The sequence below is a fragment of the Nomascus leucogenys genome, chromosome 9 (assembly GCF_006542625.1).
Source record: "Nomascus leucogenys isolate Asia chromosome 9, Asia_NLE_v1, whole genome shotgun sequence".
Taxonomy (NCBI): domain Eukaryota; kingdom Metazoa; phylum Chordata; class Mammalia; order Primates; family Hylobatidae; genus Nomascus; species Nomascus leucogenys.
The window spans coordinates 45,977,900-46,003,896 of record NC_044389.1 but is presented as its reverse complement, the minus strand read 5'-3'; the positions used below and the strand labels follow the sequence as shown (position 1 = coordinate 46,003,896).

At 40.2% G+C, this 25,997-nt stretch overlaps 1 protein-coding gene and 1 pseudogene across 1 annotated transcript in view; both read left to right on the top strand.

Annotated features, from left to right (window-relative positions):
* POLR2B (RNA polymerase II subunit B) overlaps window positions 1-25,997 on the top strand; it is a 55,109-nt gene that overhangs the window by 22,653 nt on the left and 6,459 nt on the right. Inside the window, exons 8-22 of the mRNA XM_030818886.1 lie at window positions 4,198-4,394; window positions 4,538-4,657; window positions 5,738-5,924; window positions 11,087-11,230; window positions 11,775-11,914; window positions 12,016-12,127; window positions 16,485-16,639; window positions 18,019-18,217; window positions 18,527-18,695; window positions 21,876-21,972; window positions 23,141-23,235; window positions 24,321-24,571; window positions 24,653-24,742; window positions 24,991-25,098; window positions 25,865-25,978. Coding sequence (XP_030674746.1) covers window positions 4,198-4,394; window positions 4,538-4,657; window positions 5,738-5,924; window positions 11,087-11,230; window positions 11,775-11,914; window positions 12,016-12,127; window positions 16,485-16,639; window positions 18,019-18,217; window positions 18,527-18,695; window positions 21,876-21,972; window positions 23,141-23,235; window positions 24,321-24,571; window positions 24,653-24,742; window positions 24,991-25,098; window positions 25,865-25,978 — 2,178 coding nt within the window. The remainder of the gene's footprint in view (window positions 1-4,197; window positions 4,395-4,537; window positions 4,658-5,737; window positions 5,925-11,086; window positions 11,231-11,774; window positions 11,915-12,015; window positions 12,128-16,484; window positions 16,640-18,018; window positions 18,218-18,526; window positions 18,696-21,875; window positions 21,973-23,140; window positions 23,236-24,320; window positions 24,572-24,652; window positions 24,743-24,990; window positions 25,099-25,864; window positions 25,979-25,997) is intronic.
* LOC115836794 lies at window positions 1,661-1,759 on the top strand (annotated as a pseudogene).

Below are 25,997 nucleotides of genomic sequence, written 5' to 3'. Positions count from 1 at the left end.
TAGAGACAGGGTTTCACTATATTGGCCAAACTGGTTGCAAACTCCTGACCTCAAGTGATCAGCCCACGTAGGCCTCCCAAGTGCTGGGATTACAGGCATGAGCCAGCGTCCCTGGCCTCCTTGGCCTTTCTTTGTCTTTCATAACAAAGTTTATAGAGGACAGGCCATTTATTTTGTAGAATTGTCCTCAATTGTGTTTTTCACATATTTCCCCATGATTAGATTCAATTTATGCACTTTTTGGCAGAAAACATACTTAGGTAATATTATGTGCTTCCCAGGGCATCTCAGCCAGAGTCATGTGATGTCATTTTGCCCCATTAATGGTACTGTTAACTTTGATCGCTTCACAGTGGTGTCTGTTAGGTACCTCCACTGTAAGGTTACTATTTTTGTGGGAACCTTTTATGGGAAGGATTTTTGAGGTTAAATGTCCAGTTCCTTATAAATTTTTTCCATTGATACTCCTTGTCTGAACAGTAAATGATATTCTTAAAATTGTCTTAAATTGTCCAGAGTGCTTAAGACTACAGAGAAATCTTTGTCACAGATTTTGCAGGCTAAATCTTTGTCACAGAGTTAGAACAGGGAGTATATTTTAGTTATTTGAATATTTGTTGGTGTGGTTACATGAGAAAATTGGGTTCTGGTTAGATTTTACTTTCAGACTTTGCCAGTAGTTATATGCCTAATTCTTATTTGAGGCAGGGTCTCGCTCTGTCACCCAGGCTGGAGTGCAGTGGTGAAATTATACGGCTCACTGCAGCCTCGACTTCCCGGGCACCAGTAATTCTCCCACCTCAGCCTCCTGAGACCACAGGTGTGCACCACCATGCCTGGCTAATTTTTTGTATTTTTGGTAGAGACACAGTTTTGCCATGTTACCCAGGCTGAGCTCCTGAGCTCAAGTGGTTCACCCACCTTGGCCTCCTAAAGTGCTGGGATTACAGGTGTGAACCACCGCACCCAGGCCTGACCTGGAGTTTTCGTAGTAAAGTGAAAAATATGATATGCTTTATGTATGTTGTCTTTTTGAGTATTACTGTTGGTTTTTTCAGCACTTAGGAAGCTTAGGCCAATTTTTACAAGTCTCTGAGTCAAGCACTCACTTCATAAAACTGCTTTTATTTTTTTCTTCTAAAAGTACATTATTGTTATTCCTTTTTTCTAATCTATATTTTAACAAAATTATTTTTTTTTTAAACAACAGTGGCAGTTTCCTTTAAAAAATATCACTTTGGGGGCCGGGTGCGGTGGCTCACGCCTGTAATCCCAGCACTTTGGGAGGCCGAGGCAGGCGGATCACGAGGTCAGGAGATCGAGACCATCCTGGCTAACACAGTGAAACCCCGTCTCTACTAAAAATACAAAAAATTAGCCGGGCGAGGTGGTGGGCGCCTGTAGTCCCAGCTACTCAGAAGGCTGAGGCAGGAGAATGGCGTGAACCCCGGGGGCGGAGCCTACAGTGAGCCGAGATCGCGCCACTGCACTCCAGCCTGGGCGACAGCAAGACTCCGTCTCAAAAAAAAAAAAAAAAAAAAAAAAAAAAAATCACTTTGATTTACTGTACTATCTGTGGCCTCACTTTGGTTTATGTGGCCTTTTTCTGATCTTTGTTTCCATGATTGGAATTTTGATGTTTAAACTTGTGGAATGGTCCTTGCTTCTGTAGCACATATACTAATACTAGAACAGTATATAGGTTAGCACGTCTCTGTGTAAGGATGACACACAAATTTGAGAAGGGTTCCATATTTTTGTTTGACCCCTGGGTCCTCCACCTGTCTTTAAAAAAAAACCAAACAAACAAATTTGTGGACCAGTGATAAAAAGACATAGGAAATCAAGGGCAAGAAAGGCATTTCAGTGTCTAGGATAGGATCAGAGGGTACTTACAGAGGCCAGAGTTGTCAAATGTTACCCTTCATTTCTCATGCTCATTATTGTGTATAGCTGGAAATTTAGAATATTAGAACTGGTATGGAACTTAGAAATTACTTTATATAACCCTTTTGTAGATGAGGAAATCCATTACATTCCTTCTCAGAGGCCACAGATAGTGGCAGGAATGGGAGGCAGGTCTCTTTCACAGTGCGTTTTTAAAATAACTTTTGGGCTGGGTGCGGTGGCTCACGCCTGTAATCCCAGCACTTTGGGAAGCTGAGGCGGGCGGATCACGAGGTCAGGAGATCGAGACTATCCTGGCCAACGTGGTGAAACCCCGTGTCTACTAAAAATACAAAAATTAGCCGGGTGTGGTGGTGCACGCCTGTTGTCCCAGCTACTAAGGAGGCTGAGGCAGGAGAATCGCTTGAACCTGGGAGGTGGAGGCTGCAGTGAGCCAAGATCACGTCACTGCACTCCAGCCTGTGTGACAGAGCAAGACTGTCTCAAAAACATAAAATAACTTTTGGGCTGGCATGGTGGTTCACACCTGTAATCCCAGCACTTTGGGAGGAGGATTGCTTGATCCCAGAAGTTCGAGACTGGCCTGGGCAACATAATGAGACCCCTGTGTCTGTAGAAAAGAAATAGAATGGGTGCAGTGGCTCATGCCTGTAATCCTAGCACTTTGGAAGGCCTAGGTGGGTAGATTGTTTGAGGCCAGGAGTTTGAGACCAGCTTGGGCCACTTGGGGAAACCCTGTCTCTACAAAAAATAGAAAAATTAGCTGGGTGTGGTAGTGCATGCCTGCAATCCCAGCTACTCTGGAGGCTGAGGCACGAGAATCACTGGAACCCAGGAGGCAGATGTTGTAGTAAGCTGAGATTGTGCCATTGCACTCCAGCCTGGGTGACAAAGGGAGACTGACTGTGTCTCTTAAAAAAAAAAAGAAAAAGAAGAAGAAATAGTTGGGTGTGGTGGTGTTGTCTATACTTCCCCTAGCTACTTGGGAGGGATCTCACCACTGCATTCCAGCCAGGGCGACAGAGTGAGACCCTGTCTCAAAAATAAAATAAAAATAGTCTCCTTTGTAAAATATTAGGTTTAATTTAAATTAAATCTTTTTTTTTTTTGAGATGAAGTCTCACTCTGTTGCCCAAGCTGGAGTACAGTGGCACAATCTCAGCTCACTGCAACCTCCACCTCCCGGGTTCAAGCAATTCTCCTGCCTCAGCCTCCCAAGTAGCTGGGACTGCAGGCACACGCAACCATGCCTGGCTAATTTTTGTAATTTTAGTAGAGACGGGGTTTCACTATGTTGGCCAAGCTGGTCTTGAACTCCTCACCTTGTGATCTGCCCGCCTTGGCCTCCCAAAGTGCTGGGATTATAGGCATGAGCCTCCACACCCAGCAAATCTTTTTTTTTTTTTACATCCAGGGTACACACTGGGTAAAAATTTATTTTTCTTTTGTAGATTTAGGTTCTCACTTTCTTTCCCAGGATGGTCTTGAACTCCTGAACTCCTGGGCTTAAGCCATTCTCCTGTTTTGGCTTTCCAAAATGCTAGGATTATAGGAGTGAGCCCCACCCCATGCAGGCCAAACATTTTTTAATACCAAAACTGAAAACAATCTGGCACATTAACCATTTGTAGTTCAGTAAATTTTAATTTGACTATGAGATTTCTGTAAATTGATTTTTAGATATCTGGAACTTTATTTTGCCATTGGTAAAATGTAAAAAAGAAACACACCACTCTTTTTCCTTTTGAGACAGTGTCTCACTCTGTTACCCAGGCTGGAGTGCAGTGGCACCATCTCGGCTCACTGCATCCTCTGCCTCCCGGGTTCAAGCGATTCTCTCACTTTAGCCTCCTGAGTCGCTGGGACTACAGGTGTGTGCCACTGCGGCAGCTGATTTTTGTATTTTTAGTAGAGATGGGGGTTTCGCCATGTTGCCTAGACTAGTTGCAAACTCCTGGACTTAAGCTATCCACCTACCTCAGCCTCTTAAAGTGCTGGGATTACAGGCATGAGCCACTGCTCCCAGCCATGCACTACTCTTTTTATAATGGAATTATTTGTATTTTTCTAGAAAGTGTAATGCCTGTGCTGACGAGTGGTTTTTGTCAGAGATCTCTAGATCTCTGAGGTGTCTTCTGAGAGTTTGTGATTCCTTGATTTTCTAAAAATACTCACATATTTTATTAGTTTCGTAAGGGTACTTGGCATGTTATAAACTAAGTGACGGTTTACTCATTTTAAGGTAACAACATGAATTTGAAAATAACTTTTATTTAAATTGTCTGATAGGTTAAACCTTCTCTCGATGAAGCTTTTGTCATCCAAGAACAGAATGTTGCACTAAATTTCATTGGTTCAAGAGGAGCAAAGCCTGGTGTTACTAAAGAGAAAAGAATTAAATATGCAAAGGAAGTTTTACAAAAAGAAATGCTCCCTCATGTTGGGGTCAGTGATTTTTGTGAGACCAAAAAAGCCTATTTCTTGGGGTATGTTAAGTTTCATTGTTTTAAGTTCTTTATCAAGATACAGTTGAGATAAAAGTTTTTCTTAAAGTAAAAAATGATGTTTTTAACATATAAATCAAGAAAAAAAGTCCAAAACTAAGTGTTTTCCTTCTTTTTTTTTAAAGATATATGGTTCATAGGTTACTTCTAGCAGCTTTGGGTAGAAGAGAACTAGATGACAGAGATCACTATGGAAACAAGAGATTGGATCTTGCTGGGCCGCTGCTTGCATTCTTATTTAGAGGGTAAGGAATTACAGAATGAAGTCGTTAAAGCAGGGAGATTTATTTCACTTTAGATTGATCATTGCATATGGCCAGGCTAAACTGTGTTGGCACCCACGTTGGGTACTTATGAAATTAGCTACATTCTTATTGCTACTTGCTCAGATTTAGTTTTGGTTCATGTCTGGGAAAGCCAGGTTTATGAGGATAATATATTACATGTTTGTTTTCTTTATTCCTCTGGTAGCTTCGTAAGATGTTTGAGAAAGCTGAATTATTGCCTTGGTTTTCCTGAGGGCTAATATTGGATTTTGTCCTGCTTTGTACACACATTACAAAAGCTGGAGATAAATATATAAAAATACTATCAGTGATTGCCTCACAGTATTGGTATTATGTGCAGTTTTTAATTTTATTCTTGATGTTTTTATATTTCCCATATTTTCTATAATTGGAAAAAAGTTATTTTTAAAAATGAAATATGTAGACAGTACAAAAAGGATAACATTAGCATTGTCTTGCACATGTTTTGTTATTTAGTATGTTACAGATTAGTGTTTTTCAACCTTTTTTTGATATTGCCCCACTAAGGGGCCTCTTTTAACATTTTTGTTTATTGAGATGGAATTTCGCTCTTGTTGCCCAGGCTGGAGTGCAATGGTGCCATCTCGACTCACTGCAACCTCTGCCTCCCGGGTTCAAGCAATTCTCCTATCTCAGCCTCCCAAGTAGCTGGGACTACAGGCGTGTGCCATCACACCCGGCTAATTTTTGTATTTTTAGTAGAGATGGTGTTTCTCCATATTGGCCAGGCTGGTCTCAAACTCCTGACCTCAGGTGATCTGCCCACATCAGCTTCCCAAAGTGCTGGGATTACAGATGTGAGCCACAATGCCCCACCTCTTTGGCATTTTTGTGTAGTTGCTCTCCTGCCATGTATGGTCACATACTATACGTATATCTGTGCTTTAGACATAAAAGAGCAACAACTTTCAGTCTGCCGAATTTTTGCTCACCTTCCCCACACTTTTTTTGCAATATTGCTCCTGTTGAGAATATATGTTGTAAACCTCTACATGATAATACCATTTTATTCGGCAGTATGTTTAAGAATTTGCTTAAAGAAGTGAGGATCTATGCACAGAAATTTATTGATCGAGGAAAGGATTTTAACTTGGAATTGGCAATTAAAACACGGATCATATCTGATGGCCTAAAATACTCTTTAGCTACTGGAAACTGGGGTGATCAAAAGAAAGCTCATCAAGCCAGAGCTGGAGTATCTCAGGTAAGTGTGCCAACTACGACTACAGGCTCAATAGGAAACATGTTTATAGGACTAGTAGATTCTTTTGTTTGTTGAATGTAAATTATTTTGCTTTTCTTTCTTGGTCAAATGTAAAACTACTGGGTGCCGGGTGTGGTGGCTCACACCTATAATCCCAGCACTTTGGGAGGCCAAGGCGGGCTGGATCACTTGAGGTCAGGAGTTTGAGACCAAGCTGGCCAACATGGTGAAACCCCCTCTCTATTAAAAATACAAAAATTAGCTGGGCATGGTGGTGGGTGCCTGTAATCCCAGCTACTCTACTCAGGAGGCTGAGGCAGGAGAATCGCTTGTACCTGGGAGGTGGAGGTTGCAGTGAGCCGAGATCATGCCACTGCACTCCAGCCTGGGCAAAAAGAGTGATACTCCGTCTCAAAAAACAAACAAAAAAAAACTTACTGGGGACTTCTGAATTATAACATGAAATTTTCTTTCTTTCTTTCTTTCTTTCTTTCTTTCTTTTTTTTTTATTATTATACTTTAGGTTTTAGGGTACATGTGCACAATGTGCAGGTTTGTTACATATGTATCCATGTGCCATGTTGATTTCCTGCACCCATTAACTCGTCATTTAGCATTAGGTGTATCTCCTAATGCTGTCCCTCCCCCTTCCCCCCACCCCACAACAGTCCCCGGAGTGTGATGTTCCCCTTCCTGTGTCCATGAGTTCTCATTGTTCAATTCCCACCTATGAGAGAGAACATGCGGTGTTTGGTTTTTCGTCCTTGCGATAGTTTACTGAGAATGATGGTTTCTAGTTTCATCCATGTCCCTACAAAGGACATGAACTCATCATTTTTTATGGCTGCATAGTATTCCATGGGGTATATGTGCCACATTTTCTTAATCCAGTCTGTCGTTGTTGGACATTTGGGTTGGTTCCAACTCTTTGCTATTGTGAATAGTGCTGCAATAAACATACATGTGCATGTGTCTTTATAGCAGCATGATTTATAGTCCTTTGGGTATATACCCAGTAACGGGATGGCTGGGTCAAATGGTATTTCTAGTTCTAGATCCCTGAGGAATCGCCACACTGACTTCCACAATGGTTGAACTAGTTGACAGTCCCACCAACAGTGTAAAAGTGTTCCTATTTCTCCACATCCTTTCCAGCACCTGTTGTTTCCTGATTTTTTAATGATGGCCATTCTAACTGGTGTGAGATGGTATCTCACTGTGGTTTTGATTTGCATTTCTCTGATGGCCAGTGATGATGAGCATTTCTTCATGTGTTTTTTGGCTGCATAAATGTCTTCTTTTGAGAAGTGTCTGTTCATGTCCTTTGCCCACTTTTTGATGGGGTTGTTTGTTTTTTTCTTGTAAATTTGTTTGAGTTCATTGTAGATTCTGGATATTAGCCCTTTGTCAGATGAGTAGGTTGCAAAAATTTTCTCCCATTCTGTAGGTTGCCTGTTCACTCTGATGGTAGTTTCTTTTGCTGTGCAGAAGCTCTTTAGTTTAATTAGATCCCATTTGTCAATTTTGGCTTTTGTTGCCATTGCTTTTGGTGTTTTAGACATGAAGTCCTTGCCCACGCCTATGTCCTGAATGGTATTGCCTAGGTTTTCTTGTAGGATTTTAATGGTTTTAGGTCTAACATTTAAGTCTTTAATCCATCTTGAATTAATTTTTGTATAAGGTGTAAGGAAGGGATCCAGTTTCAGCTTTCTACATATGGCTAGCCAGTTTTCCCAGCACCATTTATTAAATAGGGAATCCTTTCCCCATTTCTTGTTTTTGTCAGGTTTGTCAAAGATCAAATAGTTGTAGATATGCGGCATCATTTCTGAGGGCTCTGTTCTGTTCCATTGATCTATGTCTCTGTTGTGGTACCAGTACCATGCTGTTTTGGTTACTGTAGCCTTGTAGTATAGTTTGAAGTCAGGTAGCATGATGCCTCCAGCTTTGTTCTTTTGGCTTAGGATTGACTTGGCGATGCGGGCTCTAAATTAGCCATTAGCATTACTAAGATAGATTTTTGGCTTGCAGTTTAGAAACTCAAAATAATTAAGAAATTAGAGCCAGGCGCGGTGGCTTACGCTTGTAATCCCAGCACTTTGGGAGGCCGAGGCGGGCGGATCACGAGGTCAGGAGATTGAGACCACGGTGAAACCCTGTCTCTGCTAAAAATACAAAAAAATTAGCTGGGCGTGGTGGCGGGTGCCTGTAGTCCCAGCTACTCAGAGAGGCTGAGGCAGGAGAATGGCGTGAACCCGGGAGGCGGAGCTTGCAGTGAGCCGAGATTGCGCCACTGCACTCCAGCCTGGGCGACAGAGCGAGACTCTGTCTCAAAAAAAAAAAAAAAAAAAAAAATTAGAGTAGCTGCTTAGTGGGTGAGACAGTCCATGTTAGTGAGATTTTTATGTCTTAAAAGCTCCACATTAGAAGCCAACCCAGAGAATAAATGATCATCTCCCTCCTTTGTTGGAAAATACAGTACTTCTGACACTGGTTTCTATATGTTGGTCTGTTGCATATATAATGACTGCAGTAGCTATTCTCGGAGTAATGGAGAAAAGCTTTTTAAAGAGTGTATCACTGGGCATTTTAATTTTTTGTATTTGCTTTTCATAGATGATTGAAAACCTGTAATGTACTTTATGCTATTTTTAGGGGGATCTCCCCCTCCTTTCCTTGTTTAAACTAGCCTATACCAGTATCACCTGATTGATTTGGCATTCGGACACCAATTTCAAGCTCCTTTTTCCTAGAAATCTGGATGCTGTAAGAAATTTTGAGGGGCTGCTGATAGCAAAGTTAATATTTAAATTCCTTTTAATTCAGTAAGGATTTATTGGGTATATTTGATATTTGTGATACTGAGTTCACACATGTGAATGAGATGCTGATCTCAGCCCTCAGGGAGCTCATCAGCATCTAGCAGAGGAAACAGATTCATTCATGTGTAGCTCACTGTGCCCTGTGCTGTGTTATGACAAATGCCACATTGCAAATTCAGTTCAAGGAATTGGTTTTTTTTTTTTTGAGACGGAGTCTTGCTGTCTTGCCCAGGCTGGAGTGCAGTGGCGATCTCTGCTCATTGCAAGCTCCGCCTTCTGGGTTTACACCATTCTCCTGCCTCAGCCTCCTGAGTAGCTGGGACTACAGGCGCCCGCCACCACGCCTGGCTAATTTTTTGTATTTTTAGTAGAGACGGGGTTTCGCTGTGTTAGCCAGAATGGTCTGGATCTCCTGACCTCGTGATCTGCCCGCCTCGGCCTCCCAAAGTGCTGGGATTACAGGCGTGAGCCACCGCGCCTGGCCCAGTTCAAGGAATTGTTATTGGGACCTGTGATGTGCCAGGCACTCTGCCACATGCTGGAGATGCAGTGATCCTGATCTTCAGTAGTTGACAGTCTATGCTTGTAGATAGATATAAACAGATAATTACAACATGGCATGGTAACTGTTATAATAAGAGATGTTCACTGCTGCTCTGTGGGAATGCTGGAGAAAGGTACTTAGCACAGCCTGAGAAGGTGAAAAGAAGTTCTTGTTTAGGAGGTAACACCTGAACTGAATCTTGAAGAGTACTTGGAAAACGCCCAAGTTGAGAGGTAGGTAGAACCAGCAGCTCATAAGACAGCTTAGAGAACTTCTTAATATTCTGAATTAAAAGAGTTGGAGGCAGGAAGGAATGTGTGTCTGTCGGGGGAGCTAGAGCAGTTCTGGGTTTTCAAATCAAACTGGAGGCTTAGGAGGATGGGAACCAGTTCATGAAGAGGAGTGACATGGTCATTTTTGTTCTTTTGGGCAGATTCACAGTAATTGGCAGAAAAGACTTGAGAAGGCCGAGGTTGGTGGCAGGAAGATTGTTGCAACAGCCTGGGGTGAGAAATAATTAGGGACTGGACTAGAGCAGTTTTGTAGAGATGGAGAGTAAATTTTAGAGATATTTAGGAAGTTTCGTAAGACTTTGTGATTAATTAGTTGAATGGCTGAAAACTCCAATGAGTACAGAAAAGAGAATAGTTCTTCCTGGTGGTGGGTCAGATGGCTTTGTAGAGGTGGTATCATTTCACCAGGCAGAGCAGAGTGGAGAAGTGCATTTCATTCTGTGGCAATAGCATGGTCAAAGGCATGGAGGTGAGGGTGTATGGTGTCGTCAGTGAAGTACAGGAGTGTAAGGAGACTGGTAGGGGAAGGTCGTTTTTGGGACTTCATTGAGGAGGACTTTAATGTTGTGCTCTTCTGTAGCCAGTGGCTACCTGTTTAATTTTTAAGTGGGTAAGTGTTAATAATTCTGGCAAGTGAGGAGGGTAGATTGGAGGGAACCAGGCAGGGACTTATGAGCTGATGGACGTAGTATAGGTGAGGGGAAATGGGCTGTCTATTACTGTGACATTGGGAAGGGAGGGGCTAGGTTTTTTAGAAAATTTGAAAATAGAATTGACAGGGTATGTTTATAGGTGTGTGGAAGGAGGAACTTGGAGACAAAAATGATTTTGAGATTTCCAGATTGAGAGAAAGGTGATGCTGCTTATCCATGACAGAAGACTTAGGAAAGAGGAAGGAAGTTTGAATTGTTTAAGGACTAGGGGAAGATGGAGATTTATAAATAATTAATAATATAGAGCTTGAGTTGTCTGCTTTATATTGCCCTAAATATTATCTTATTTATAAATAACATCTTGCTTAGTATCCTGTAAGTATTGGTAATGGATGTTTGCATTTTTCTATTAGATTCAGAGGCCTCAGTCTGGAAAAAGTACTGAGATGGATTAGTGATGTCTGCTATGATCAAAGGAGTGTGAGTTGGTAGAATTTAACTTAACACTTACTGAGTACCTAATGAATGCCAAGTACTGTTCTAGGTGCTGGGATACAACAGAGAATAAAACAATTTTAAAAAATTCTCTGCCTTCATGAAACTAATGTCCTAGTGTTTGTTTGGAGACCATAAACAGAATGTTTATGTGGTATGTTTGAATATATTTGCCATCCCTGCTGCAAATGGCAGGTAAGTTAAAGTGTCAAACAACATTATTCAGGGAAAGAATGGAGAAATGGGGAACAGTTTGATACTCAGTAGATTATATGTAAAAATATGACTTTGCCTCAGTGTAATAGTATGAATCACAGAAATGTCCAGACTTTAAAGATTGGCTATTTTTTTCTAGGTGTTAAACCGCCTGACTTTTGCGTCTACTCTTTCTCACCTGCGTCGTTTAAATTCTCCTATTGGTAGAGACGGCAAGCTAGCAAAACCAAGACAGTTGCATAATACGTTGTGGGGAATGGTGTGTCCTGCTGAGACCCCAGAGGTAATACATTAGAATTTATATTCAGGACAAAAAGTCAGTGGGTAATTATGTAGGGCATAATTACTTTTAGAAGTAGATGTTTAGGCTGGGCGCGGTGGCTCACGCCTGTAATCCCAGCACTTTGGGAGGCCGAGACGGGCGGATCACGAGGTCAGGAGATCGAGACCATCCTGGCTAACACGGTGAAACCCCATGTCTACTAAAAATACAAAAAATTAGCTGGGCGAGGTGACGGGCGCCTGTAGTCCCAGCTACTCTGGAGGCTGAGGCAGGAGGATGGCGTGAACCCCGCAGGGCGGAGCCTGCAGAGAGCCGAAATCGTGCCACTGCACTCCAGCCTGGGCGACAGCGAGACTCCGTCTCAAAGGAAAAAAAAAAAAGAAGTAGATGTTTAAAAAATTATGCAGAGTGGTTTAGAAGTAAGATTTTTTTTTTTTTGTAATTCTTAAAAAGTAAGAATAAATCTTGAAATCACATTGAAGGAAAAATGTTTATGGAAAAGAAGTTTGATATCAGAATGACTAATACTTGGTTTATTTTTTAGGGCCATGCTGTAGGACTTGTGAAGAATTTAGCCTTGATGGCATATATTTCAGTTGGATCTCAACCATCTCCAATTCTGGAATTTTTAGAAGAATGGAGTATGGAAAATTTAGAAGAAATTTCTCCTGCAGCTATTGCTGAGTGTGTATAGATGGAATTAGCTTTTTAAACTATAGTTAATCTTTAGTTGTTGCTTAGTATAGAATTGTTAAGTGTAAAATGCTTTTGCTTTTTCATTGTAGTGCAACCAAAATTTTTGTTAATGGCTGCTGGGTTGGAATACATAAAGATCCCGAACAACTTATGAACACCCTAAGGAAATTGCGACGTCAGATGGACATCATTGTGTCTGAGGTAAGAATCTTTAGTTAAGGGGGTGGGGTCTGTGAGATTTTTAAACAAGGCATACGACTAGTGAAAGTTATCTTTGCATTGGCATCTTTTCTTTGAACTTTATTCCCTTGAACTGTAAAGTGTAAATTTAATTATAAGTTATTGCTAGGCCAGGTGCAGTGGCGCATGCCTGTAATCCCAGCACTTTGGGAGGCCGAGGCAGGCAGATCACCTGAGGTCAGGAGTTCAAGCGCAGCCTGGCCAATATGGCGAAACCCCATCTCTACTAAAAATACAACAATTAGCCAGGCACAGTGGCACGGGCCTGTAATCGCAGCTACTCGGGAGGCTGAGACAGGAGAATCACTTGAACCCGGGAGGCGGGGGTTACAGTGAGGTGAGATTGCACCTCTGCACTCCAGCCTTGGTGACAGAGTGGGTCTCTGTCTCAAAAAATAAAAAAAAAGCCTGGGCATGGTGCCTCACGCCTGTAATCCCAGCACCTTGGGAGGCTGAAGCGGGCGGATCACAAGGTCAAGAGATTGAGACCATCCTGGCCAACATGGTGAAACCCCGTCTCTACTAAAAATACAAAAATTAGCTGGGCGTGGTGGTGCGTGCCTGTAGTCCCAGCTACTCAGGAAGCTGAAGCAGGAGAACTGCTTGAACCCAGGAGGCGGAGGTTGCAGTGAGCCAAGATCACACCACTGCACTCCAGCCTGGCGACAGAGTGAGACTCCATCTCAAAAAAAGAAGTTATTGCTTGCCTTAATCTTTAGATACATGCTTCCAAAAATTTTGACACATTTTAAATTATTAAATTGTATTTTATAACTCAAATTACATTTTAAAGTAAAAATTCTTTTGGGGATCTTTTTATAAAGCTGAGAATACTTTTAAAAAGGGAATAACCATCTGGAATTTATCCTTTGAATCCAGAGATTCATTAATAAAATGTGATATACCACTAATAGATTCTTATCTATTTTGGAGGATGTTGAAGTGCTTTGGGATTAGGATGGGTTTTAAAAAAATCATTACAATAAGGCCGGGCTTGGTGGCTCATGCCTGTAATCCCAGCACTTTGGGAGGCCAAGGCAGGCAGATCACTTGAGGTCAGGAGTTCAAGACCACCCTGGCCAACATGGCAAAACCCTGTCTCTACTAAAAATAAAAAAATCAGCCAGGCGTGGTGGCATGCGCCTGTAGTCCTATCTACTCGGGAAGCTGAGGCATGAGAATTGCTTAAATCCAGGAGGCAGAGGTTGCAATGAGCAGAGATTGTGCCACTGCACTCCAGCCTGGGTGACAGAGTGAGACTCTGTCTCCAAAAATAAAAATAAAAAAAAAATAAATCATTACAATATATTGTGAACTTTATTACTCTCCCAAATAAGGGTTTTAGTATACTTTTGCAGAATGTAGCTCAGGCTTTTAATTTTCCGAAATCTATACCTTGGGTGAAAGTGGTTTTGGAGAGAAACTGAACACACTTAGCCAGTAGCTGGTCTTTGTACCTAAAACAGCAGAGAAGAGAGTTTGCTTGTTCTGGGCCTTTTCCAGCAGCAGGCCCTGAGTGTTTTTTTGTTGTTGTTGTTGGGGGGTGGGGACAGAGTCTGGCTCTGTTGCCCAGGCTGGAGTGCAGTGTTGCTATCTTAGCTCACTGGAACCTCTGTCTCCCAGGTTCAAGAAATTCTCATGCCTCAGCCTCCTGAGTAGCTGGGATTACAGACGTGTACCACCATGCCCGGTTGTATTTCTATTTTTATTTTTTTGAGGTGGAGTCTCGCTCTCTTGCTCAGGCTGGAGTGCAGTGGCATGATCTCGGCTTACTGCAACCTCTGCCTCCTGGGTTCAAGCAATTCTCCTGCCTCAGCCTCCTGAGTAGCTGGCATTACAGTTGCCTGCCACCATGCCTGGCTAATTTTTGTACTTTTAGTAGAGACTGGCTTTCTCCATGTTGGCCAGCCTGGTCTCGAACTCCTGACCTCAGGTAATCCACCTGCCTCAGCCTCCCAAAGTGCTGGAATTACAGATGTGAGCCACTGCTCCTGGCCAATTTTTGTATTTTTGGTAGAGATGGGGTTTTGCCATAGTTGGCCAGGCTGATCTTGAAGTCCTGGGCTCAAACCATCTGCCTGCCTTGGCCTTCCAAAGCGCTGGGATAACAGATGTGAGCCACTGAGCCCAGCCTGGCCCTGGGTTTTGACTTAGGCTTATTTACAGCTTGAAGGCAGGAAGAGAGTGATTCACTTGAGGGCAGGCAAGGCTAAGAGAAAGCTCAAAAAAAGTCTCTCTCTCTATCTCTGTATTTTTTAACAGAGGTGGGGTCTCACTATGTTGCCCAGTTGGCCTTGAACTCCTGGGCTCAAGCAGTCCTTCCTGCCTTGGCGTCCTAAAGTGTTGGGAGCTATGCAGTAGGTTGGCTTTTTTTTTTTTTTTTTTTTTTTTTTTTTTTTTTTTTTTTGAGAGGATGTCTCTCTGTTGCCCAGGCTGGAATGCAGTGGCACAATCATGGTTCACTGCAGCCTCTACCTCCTGGGCCCCAGCGATCCCCCCACCTCAGGCTCCTAAGTGGCTGAGACCACAAGGTGTGTGCCACCACACCCGGGTTTTGTTCATCATACAGTGTGTATTATGTATTTAGCTCTGCTGTTGTAGTGGGAACCAGCCGTAGATAATACATAAACTGATAAAACTGTGTTTACAAAAACAGCTAGTAGGTGAGGTAGAGTGGTTGAGTGTGGTGGCTTATGCCTGTAATCGCATAACTTTGGCTGGCTGAGGTGGGAGGATCGCTTAAAGATAGGAATTGAGGACCAACCAGCCTGGGCAATGTATCAAGACCATGTTTATATTAAAAAAAAGAGAAAAAGACCCATAGAGCTATATTCTATTAGGAATGTTAGTTTTCTAAGAACTTAAGGCGGTGTATTTGAAAGAAGAATCTTTCTTGGACTTTAGAATACTACTCATAAATTTTTGCTCACAGTGTTCCTCCTTAAATTACTTTCTAAGGACAGGCAGTAGACTAGGAACTTGGAACATTTTTCTCTTTCTTGTCTTTTGACTCTTTCATTTTGGAGAAAAACTTGATGTTTTGTTGTTTTGTTTTGTTTTTTGAGACAGGGTCTTACTCTATTGCCCAGGCTGGAGTGCAGTGGCATGATCTTGGCTCACTGCAACCTCTGCCTCCCGGGTTCAAGTGATTCTTCTACCTCAGCCTCCTGAGGGGCTGGGATTACAGGCGTGCACCACCATGCCCAGATAATTTTTGTATTTTTAGTAGAGACAGGGTTTCACCATGTTTGCCAGGCTGGTCTCAAACTCCTGACCTCAGGTGATATGCCCACCTTTGCCTCCCAAAGTGTTGGGATTACTGGCTTGAGCCACTGTGCCTGGTCTTTTTTTTTTTTTTTTTTTTTGAGACAGTGTCTTGCTCTGTCACCCAGGCTGGAGTGCAGTGGCGTGATCTCGGCTTACTGCAAGCTCCGCCTCCTGGGTTCATGCCATTCTCCTGCCTCAGCCTCCTGAGTAGCCAGGACTACAGGTGCCCGCCACCACGCCTGGCTAATTTTTTTTTGTATTTTTAGTAGAGATGGGGTTTCACCGTGTTAGCCAGGATGGTCTCAATCTCCTGACCTCGTGATCCACCCACCTCGGCCTCCCAAAGTGCTGGGATTACAGGCTTGAGCCACCGTGCCTGGTCTTTAATAGCGTATTTTATTTGACTTGATACATCCCAAAGTATTACATCAACATTCTATTAATATAAAAATTATTAGTAAACTATTTTACATTCTTTTTTTTCTGTTTTGGTGCTGTCTTTCAAATCCATTATGTAGTTTATACTTACAGCACATCTCAGTTCAGAATGGCCACATTTCAAGTGCTCAGTAGTCACATATGGCTCTCACTGTATTAGATAGCTAGACTATAAGCCATTTGTCTGAGGCTGGGTGTGAGAAGTCAGGCTAAGGACTGGGAAAGCATGGTCAAAGCAAAGTGATAGAGGGCTGGTTTCTGAAAGATTACAGGGTGAGATATATGTCATCAGCAAAGAGCCAAAATGAGAAATTGTCGTATACTAGTGTTTGTGGTATTGAAAAAATATTTCCTACGTTAACTTGCATGACATTATTACCAGATATTATTGTTCAGCTTTATAATTGCCAAGGTTAGATTTTTTCATTCATAAAATTTTAAATTACACCTAAGTTTTTAATATGTTAAACAATGGTAAACTAAGATTTGCACATTTTACTTGTTAAATTGGTTGCTCCAGAAATTTAGTAGGATTTGTATTGTATTTTTAACTAAGCCTAATAATAAAGAGAAAATAAAAATTCATGGAACTGTTTTTTCTTTTTATGTGTAGGTTTCTATGATCAGAGATATTCGAGAGAGGGAGATTCGGATCTATACAGATGCAGGCCGTATTTGTAGACCACTTCTGATTGTGGAAAAACAAAAGCTACTTTTGAAGAAGAGGCATATTGACCAATTGAAAGAGAGAGAATATAACAACTACAGGTAAAAACATGCAGTGAGAAAAATGTGTGTATTAAAAATTGAGATAGAATTTACATACCATAAAATTAACCATTTTTTTATTTTTTATATTTTTATTTAATTTTATTTTTATTTATTTTTTATTTTTGACACAGCCTTAGCTGTGTTGCCCATGCTGGAGTGCAGTGATGCGATCTTGGCTCACTAACCTCCGCCTCCTGGGTTCAAGCAATTCTCCTGCCTCAACCACCGTAGTAGCTGGGATTACGGGTGTGTGCCACCACACCTGGCTAATTTTTGTAGTTTTGGTAGAGACAGGGTTTCGCCGTGTTGGCCAGGCTGGTCTTGAACTCCTGGTCTCAGGTGATCCGCCTGCTTCAGCCTCCCAGAGTGCTGGGATTACAGGCATGAGCCACGTGTTCGGCAAGTTAACGATTTTTAAAAAGTATACAATTAGTGGTTTTTAGTATGTTTGCAAGGTTATGCAACCATCACCACTATCTTAATTTTAGAATACTTTCATTGCCCCGAAAAAACTCTGTACCCTTAGGAGTCACATCTGTTTTTCTTAACTTTTATTATGAAGCAAGATAATTAATAGGATTTTGTTTAAGCTTAAAAGTCTTTTGCTCGCCCAGGTGTAGTGGCTCATGCCTGTAATCTCAGCACTTTGGGAGGTCAAGGTGGGAGGATTGCTTGAGGCCAGGAGTTCAAGACCAGTCTGGGCAACGTATTGAGACTCTCGTCTCTCCAAAAAATAAAAAAATTAGTCAAGTGTGGTGGAATGCACCTGCAGTCCAGCTACTCAGGAGGCAGGAGGATCACTTGAGCCCAGGAGTAGTGAGCTTTGATTGTACCAGCCTGGGCAACAGAGCAAGACCCTGTTTCAAACAAAAAGTTTTTGTGATATATTAAAATCTATTAATAGTAATAATGCGAAATAACCTATATAATCTAAATATATTACATATAATATGACAATATGAATAATATAAGAAATTTAGTAAAAAGATGGAGCTGCTTTAAATATTTAATTTTTAGCAATATGAATGTATAGTTGTGTATACTAATGTAAAAATCATTCAAACAATATGTATGATAAATTTAAAAAATTGCCCTCCAATATATACTCTCTTCTTCACAAGTAAATACTGGTAACAGTTAGGTGTGTATTCTTCCAGGGCTTATTCTCCAGCAGCTTACCTTTTTCACTGTCAACAATCATGTAATTATGTTGGTCAGTTATATATAATATTAAACTATGTATATATATGTATATGTGTATATTTAATATATAATATTAAACTTATTTAAATATAAATATAGGAATACTTTTAAGTAGGAGGAATAGTTAGTTAAAATATTTCAGGAAATAGAAAATTGAATGAATTCTTTTTTAGTTGGCAGGATCTTGTGGCCAGTGGGGTAGTGGAATATATTGATACCCTGGAAGAAGAAACAGTGATGCTTGCAATGACTCCAGATGATTTACAGGAGAAAGAAGTAGCTTATTGTTCCACATATACACACTGTGAGATTCATCCCTCAATGATCCTTGGTGTCTGTGCATCTATTATTCCTTTTCCTGATCATAACCAGGTTGGTATCACTTTTTGTCTTCTGGTGTGAGGAATTGGGAGAAGTCATAAAAATTGGAAGTAACTTATCTGGAGGGAAAAAGCCTTTTAATGAAAAGGCTATTAACTCCTACAGAATCAATATTTGATATAATTGCTGTTGTGTTTCATGGTTAAGAGCTGTAATTGATTATTCCAAATAGTTATTACTTACTGTTTTTGAAAAAAATCAGGAATTTTACCAATCATATTTCTTCTGATTTATTGTCAGAGTCTTTTCCACTAGTGACAGTAACTTTTTGTTGTTTCTGCTTTTCATTTTTACGTTTAGTCCCCTAGAAACACATACCAGTCTGCTATGGGTAAGCAGGCTATGGGAGTTTACATCACCAACTTCCATGTTCGCATGGACACATTGGCCCATGTTCTCTATTATCCTCAAAAGCCACTTGTGACTACACGGTCTATGGAATATCTACGATTTAGAGAGCTGCCAGCAGGTACGGTCAGTTTTGCTTTACGTTATTTAAGATCCTGCCATGTTTAAGGCACTTTTCTGGGTGCTTGGGAGGATTAAAAAATAAATATGACATAGTGCCTGTTCTCATGGAATTTATAATATGGCGGGAAACATGAACATAATAAAAAGGTAGGTATGTGGAAAGTGTTATGGGGGAGGTACAAAGTCCTTGGGAAGCACAGACTGATGGAAGTGATTAATTCCTGTTGGAAGTCTAGATCCAATTTCATGGAGAAGGTGGCATTTTAGATTGGAGCAAAATTGATGAAGGGGTATTTGCATTTGAGAGGTGGTTTAAGCAAGGGCCCAGATAGATGAAGACGTGGAAAATGTACGGTACAGTTAGTAGTCATGTCAGCTTAGTGTGTGTGAGTGGAGTGTAAATATATGGAAGTGAAAGCTTGGTCTCAGTGTGGAGAGAGCTTGAACAGGTTGAATTTTATTTTGAAAATGGAGACCCATCCAACCTTTTGGATCAGGGAAGTAATACAATTAGAAATTTGTGTTAGGAATACCATTCTGACAGCGGCATAAAGGGTAGATTACAATCAGGTACTGTATTAGCAGGGAGCTAATTTAGGGGTTTTTGCAGTAGTATAAATGGAAATGGCAAGGTCCTAAAGAAATGAAAAAGAATGATGAGTAAGATACCTTTTGAAATACACTTGATAGGACTTGATGACTGGTTGAGTGTGGAGCAATGAAGAGAGGAATTGGAAATACTGTTGGTGTTTGTGGCTTGGGTGATTAAAGAGAGGTGCTATGAATAGGTTGGGGGAAAAATAAGATTGGGAACATGTTAGAAGGGGAAAGAGGTTTTAGAGGTAAGATAATAATTTTGTTTTGGATATGTTGATTTTGATTTAGTGTCTTAGTGTCAGAACACTAAGACGTGAACTTCCAACAGTGAGTTGCAAACATGATTTGAAAGAAGGTCAAGTCTAGAGATGTGAAGTTTTTAATTTATTAATGATAATTATAGATTACTATGAAATTGCCTAAGGAGAATTTAGAATGAGAAAAAGGCCAGAGGCAGACAATTTTAGACACCAGGAAGAGAAATTAAGAGAGAAGATTTGAGAAGCAGCTGATAAGGAGGGGAATTCGGGTTTGTAGGAGATTCTCAGGGAGACTGGATGGTAGGAAAAATGGCGAAGAGAAATCTGAAGGGTATGAGTGTTGACTATTAAAGGAGACAGTAGAGTTCTTTGGTGCTGTTGTCTTTTGTATTAACAGACTTTTGGCTTTGAATGTGGGTAACATTTGTTATTTGTTAGTAAAGTTTATCTTTAGTGTACTGTAATGGGGCTCTAACATTTTGATAGCAAATTCTTATAGGTTAAAATTACTTATTTTCCAAATCCTCCACAAGGGGTTCCTCTTGTCTAGAAAAGCAAAATCTGTTAGGTTGTCTACACAGTATGCCCGTATCTTTGGGCTGTGCTTGCAGTGCTGTGTTTTCTCCAACATTTAGATAGTACAGTTTCTTTACGGCTAGAGAAGAAAATAAATATACAGAAGGACTAGGTTTGAAAGCAAATGTTCCTTTGGTACTGGCGTGAAGTGGAGAGTCATGGCTGGCAGGGACTGCAGTTCTGTTATTCCTAACTTCATCATGGCATCTTTATTTTGAAATTCTTTTATTTTTTTGTAGAGATAGGGTCTACGTTGTTGCCCAGGCTGGTCTCAAACTTCTGGGCTCAAGTGATTTTCCCACCTCAGCCTCCCAAAGTGCCGGGATTACAGATGTAAGCCACTACGGCCAACCCATCATACCATCTTTAAAAAAACTTTTAATATTTTACCACATTTGTTCTATTATTCTCTCCCTTTTTATTTCTCCTCCTGAACCACATGAGAGTAAGTTGCAGGCGTGAAGCCATATCACTCTTTAATTCTTCAGTATGTGTTTCCTAAGAACAAGGACATTCTCTGCAGTGTAGCCATCAAAATCAGGATAACATTGATATCCATATAGTCAGCAGTCCTCAATTCAAATTTTGCCAGTTGTCCTAATGATGTCTTTTTTTTTTTTTTTTTGAGAAAGCAACTGTTATTGTATTCAAAGCTAACAATGTCTTTAATGGGTCTAGGAGCTAATCCAGGATTGGGCATTGCATTTAGTTGCATGTTTCTTTAGTTTCCTTAATCTAGAACAGTTTCTCAGTCTTTCCTTGTCTTTCATGACCTTGACATTTGTGAAGAGCTCAGGAAAGTTATTTTTGCATTGTGTTTCAATTTAGGTTTGACTGTTGTTTCCTCATGATGCTGTCCAGGTTATGAATATCAAGTTATTTTATTTTATTTTTTTTGAGACGGATTCTCGCTCTGCCACCAGGCTGGAGTGCAGTGGCGTGATCTCGGCTCGCTGCAACCTCCGCCTCCTGGGTTTAAGCGATTCTTCTGTCTCAGCCTCCCGAGTAGCTGGGACTGCAGGCGCGTGCCACCATGCCCAGCTAGTTTTTGTGTTTTTATTAGAGATGGGGTTTAACTATATTGGCCAGGATGGTCTCAATCGTTTGACCTTGTGATCCACCCGCCTCGGCCTCCCAAAGTGCTGGTATTACAGGTGTGAGCCACCGTGCCCGACCTGAATATCAAGTTATTTTATGGTCTCATCAAACAAGGTGTTTTGGCAGCAGCAACTAAGAATTTCACTGTGGTGAGAAAGATATGATACTTTCTTGGCGGCAGAAGGAGAGGGGAATAGGGTAGTATCAGTTTCAAACCTAAAAGCTGGGGCTTGAGCCTATTGCTTATTAATTTTGGGATCATGGGTAGATTATTAATTCACTCCTCTGATTCATGAGAATAATAATGCTTATCTTGTTTATGGCACAGAGTTGCTGTGAGGATCATGAAACTTGGTTTGGGGAGGCACTTTCTAAGTAGGAGGTGACTCATATGTATAATCACTTACTATAAGAATGGATACATTGGGAGTGACTAGTCCTAGGATTTGCTTGTAAGAGATATTTAGCCATCAGAGTAGTTGCCTCACAGATTGCTATTCCAGGAGGAATAGACTTTGGCAGTTACCATGATAACAAACACCCAAGCATTTATGGCAAATATGATTTAATTAAAGTTGATTTAAAGAAAGGGCAGTTTTTCTGTTTTCCAGGTGATGTTTTAATGTATGCTCTTAAATTCACTGCAGGCATCAACTCAATTGTGGCCATTGCATCATACACTGGATATAATCAGGAAGACTCTGTTATCATGAATCGTTCAGCTGTAGACCGCGGCTTCTTCAGGTTAGTATTTTGTAAATTTGTCAAAACACAGATACAGTGGAAACACTAATTTTTTATTCAAAAAAGTTCTTAAAATACAGTTTATGCCCCACTCCAGAAAGCGGAAGGACTGGTTGATGGTCACAAACAGCTGAAGATACTACTTCTTGTATCTCTCAGGATTTTCAAATGCTAGTATTTTGAGCCTTCCTTTTGGTAAGGAAATACACAGTTGCATTTAGATAATATAGAAATGTCCAAAGAAGAAATAAAAATAACTTAGAATCCATAGATAACTACTATTAAAATTATAGCGTGTTTTCTTTTCACTCTTTTTTTCCATTATGCTTCAGCTTGATTGTCTTGACAAACAGACCTCAAATTCAAGGCATATAAAGATTGTTTTAACAACTGGGAATTTAGTAGAGGGAATGGATTTTCCTTTTTCTGTGTGGTTTCAAAGGATAGCACTAAAACTCAGAATAGATACTATGGCTTAATGTAAAAACTTCTTTTTTTTTTTTTTTTTTTTTGAGACAGAGTCTTGCTGTTGCCAAGACTGGAATGCAGTGGTGTAATCTTGGCTCACTTGCAATCTCTGCCTCCTAGGTTTCAAGAGATTCTCCTACCTCAGCTTCCCAAGTACCTGGGATTACAGGCACGCACCACCATGCCCAGCCTTTTTTTTTTTTTTTTTTTTTTTTTTTTTGGTATTTTTAGTAGAGACGGGGTTTCACCATGTTGGCCAGGCTGGTCTCAAACTCCTGACTTCACATGATCCACCCACCTCAGCCTCCCAAAGTGCTAGGATTACAGGCGTGAGCCACCATGCTCGGCCAGTGTTAAAACTTCTCACTGGAAGTGTTTGAGTAGAACCTAGGTGACCATCTTTCAGGGTTATTATGTAATGGATTCTTAAATGTGTAGGAGATTGGACTCATTGACCCCTGGCTCTTTTCCATTTTGACATATAATTCTAGGTGTTTAAGGTTATGGGTCAGATGCTACATATGTATAACTCATGTGATAACATTTAGAGTTTAACTGAGACCCTTAATGCAGTTACTCTTGTCCCAGATTCATAGTTTAAATTGTCTCCCAAATTTCGAGTAAATGGGAAATTGTTGGTATAGTCTCAGCCCTGTTGTTAAAAGAAAATAAACTTTACCTTAGAACCATATGTTTTTAGGTCTGTTTTCTATCGCTCGTACAAGGAACAGGAGTCTAAAAAAGGATTTGATCAAGAAGAAGTTTTCGAGAAGCCTACACGCGAAACATGCCAGGGTAAGTGACACTGACATTTCAATGATGGAATCCGAAGTTAACTTACTGTGGTTTTCCTAAGTGATTTTGATGAGTTGTGTCACCCTGTGCCTGCCCCCGTCCCCTCCCCCTGTTTTTGTGCATTGAAAGTGTGTTTTCATGTTATTCTTAGAGTTCACATCTAAGAAAATACGTGTATTTGATAAAAGTCTTTGCACCTAGGAGTGAGCTTGCTATAGACCTTCCTTCCTGGTAGGTCCTGCATTGAGGAGCGAGTTTAGGAAATCAGAGAAGTCGTGTAATTTCTGGGGACACACTTCACACCTTTCCCCCTTCCTTTCTAAATTATGGTGTGATCATAATATTTATTCAGCCACATTATTTGTAAACATTTAAAAAATAACCAGTGAGAAGAGGATACCTAGCATTTGTTGTTTCTTCTAGAAAACTCAAAATTATTTTCTAGTTATTTATTTTGACAGACACTTAAAAACTGCTTATGCAGTGAGATGGATGGGATGTTCCAGGGAAATGCAATATCTCCACCACAGTTTTGACTCTGAATAGCACTGCATGAAGTAAAATGTATTTTGTTTCCTTTGCCATCTTCCTATTACTCCCCTTCCATTGTGTGGTTCTGTGTAGTAGTGAATTGATGTCCAGTGGAGTTAAGATTGAGTTAAGATGAAATCCACAATTTCTGTGGGAGGATGTGTGCAGAGGGCATCCATAGATATTTTCTTTTTAATTTAAAAAAATTTTTCTTCTGTACCCACTGATGGCAGAGATATTCTTTCTCTTGTAATACAGAAATCAGAAGATGGCAAAAAACATATCCAAAGTCACTTGATAAATGTCTGTCATGGAAGAATCTGCTTTCCCAATGCTGATTCCAATGTTCTTTTTCTTCACAGACTTTTTTTTTTTTTTTCCTGTGTGGACTGTGGTATTAGAGTTCAGAATAGTTTGTAATATTTGGAGTAAGGGTATGATTCATGGTATAGAGATTCCTGTGGCCTTCTCTGTGACTTGGAACTGATTCATGTATTGTGGTTTTTAATCTTTGTTGGGGATTATGTGACATTCCATGTCTTATTTCCTCACAGGCATGAGGCATGCCATTTATGACAAGCTGGATGATGATGGCTTGATAGCTCCAGGGGTTCGTGTATCAGGAGATGATGTTATTATAGGCAAAACAGTCACCTTGCCTGAAAATGAAGATGAATTGGAGAGCACCAATAGACGCTATACCAAGAGAGACTGTAGCACTTTTCTCAGAACTAGCGAGACGGGCATTGTGGATCAGGTTATGGTAACTCTCAACCAGGAAGGATACAAATTTTGTAAAATAAGGGTGAGTACAACTTTGTTCATGTAGCTAGTTTTAGAAAGTAAACCAAATCCACTTAACTAACTTATTTTTATATTAATTTAGGTACGCTCTGTTAGGATTCCACAGATTGGAGACAAATTTGCTAGTCGACATGGTCAAAAGGGTACTTGTGGTATTCAGTATAGACAAGAGGTAGGTATCTTTGATCTCCCTCATGCCCAAACCAGTTTTGTTAAACATTTTTTTTCAATCAAAATTTGCTTTAACTTAAGAGCTCGAAGTTGATACAGGTTGAACTTTTTGATTTTATTGTTGAATAAGTATATGAACATACTATGTTTAAACAGAATTTGGGACATACAGTAATTCAGTTGGGAGGGGGTGTCAGTTCTAGTTTAGTACATGTATCTTTAAGTCCCTTTTAAAATTTTTCTTTATAGGATATGCCTTTCACCTGTGAAGGTATCACCCCTGATATCATCATCAATCCCCATGCCATCCCCTCTCGTATGACTATTGGTCACTTAATTGAATGCCTTCAAGGGAAGGTAAGAGATGTTCCTCAGAAATATAGATTCTAAGCTGATACTTCTTCTAAAACTCTGATAGCTGATTGCTCTCAAATTTGAGCCAGGGTACTTTGTAAAAAGCTAGTGTGAGACTTACTTTTCTGCTTTCAAATTGTTTATGATTCTGCCATTTTTTTTTTGGCAATTTGCAAAGTAATGGACAAGTCAGAATTTTTGTGAGTTATACTACATTCAACTAATACTTACATATGTGGTTTTCCTTTTGACTAGGTCTTTTCTATAGATGAAGAGTTAATTTGTTGATGGAGAGTTCAATGTGAACTTAATAATTTTATAGTTCTGTTATCAGCTCTGCATGCATCTTTTGGTGGAGGTTTTCTGTTTTTAAGTATTCTTTTAAGGTAAAGTGGTAATAGTCTAACATATGGATGGCTTGGTTTTAGGGCATTAAAATGTCATTTTCCTTGAGCCATCTGAAGTACTTAGGAGTCTCACTCTTTTTGTACCTGATCCCATGGATCGACTTATAATTGAGTTTTTCTTTTTTAAGCAAGTTTATTTGTTCTGAATATTTTGTGTAAGATTATAAAATGAACCTTATATATCACAGCTTTCCATAACATAGATTTTGAGTTCAAAATCTGAATTTTAAAATACTTAAAGTAATACTTTCAAATTTTAAAAGTATTTAAAATTTTTTTGAATGCATTTTTATTGATACGACTTTTAGGGGGAGACAGACTGAAGCAACATTTTAGAGAGTACTTTTTTTTTTTTTTTAAAGGTATCGGCTAACAAGGGTGAAATTGGTGATGCCACTCCATTTAATGATGCTGTTAACGTGCAGAAGATTTCTAATCTTTTATCTGATTATGGCTATCATCTCAGAGGAAATGAGGTATATTTGCTTTTATAGT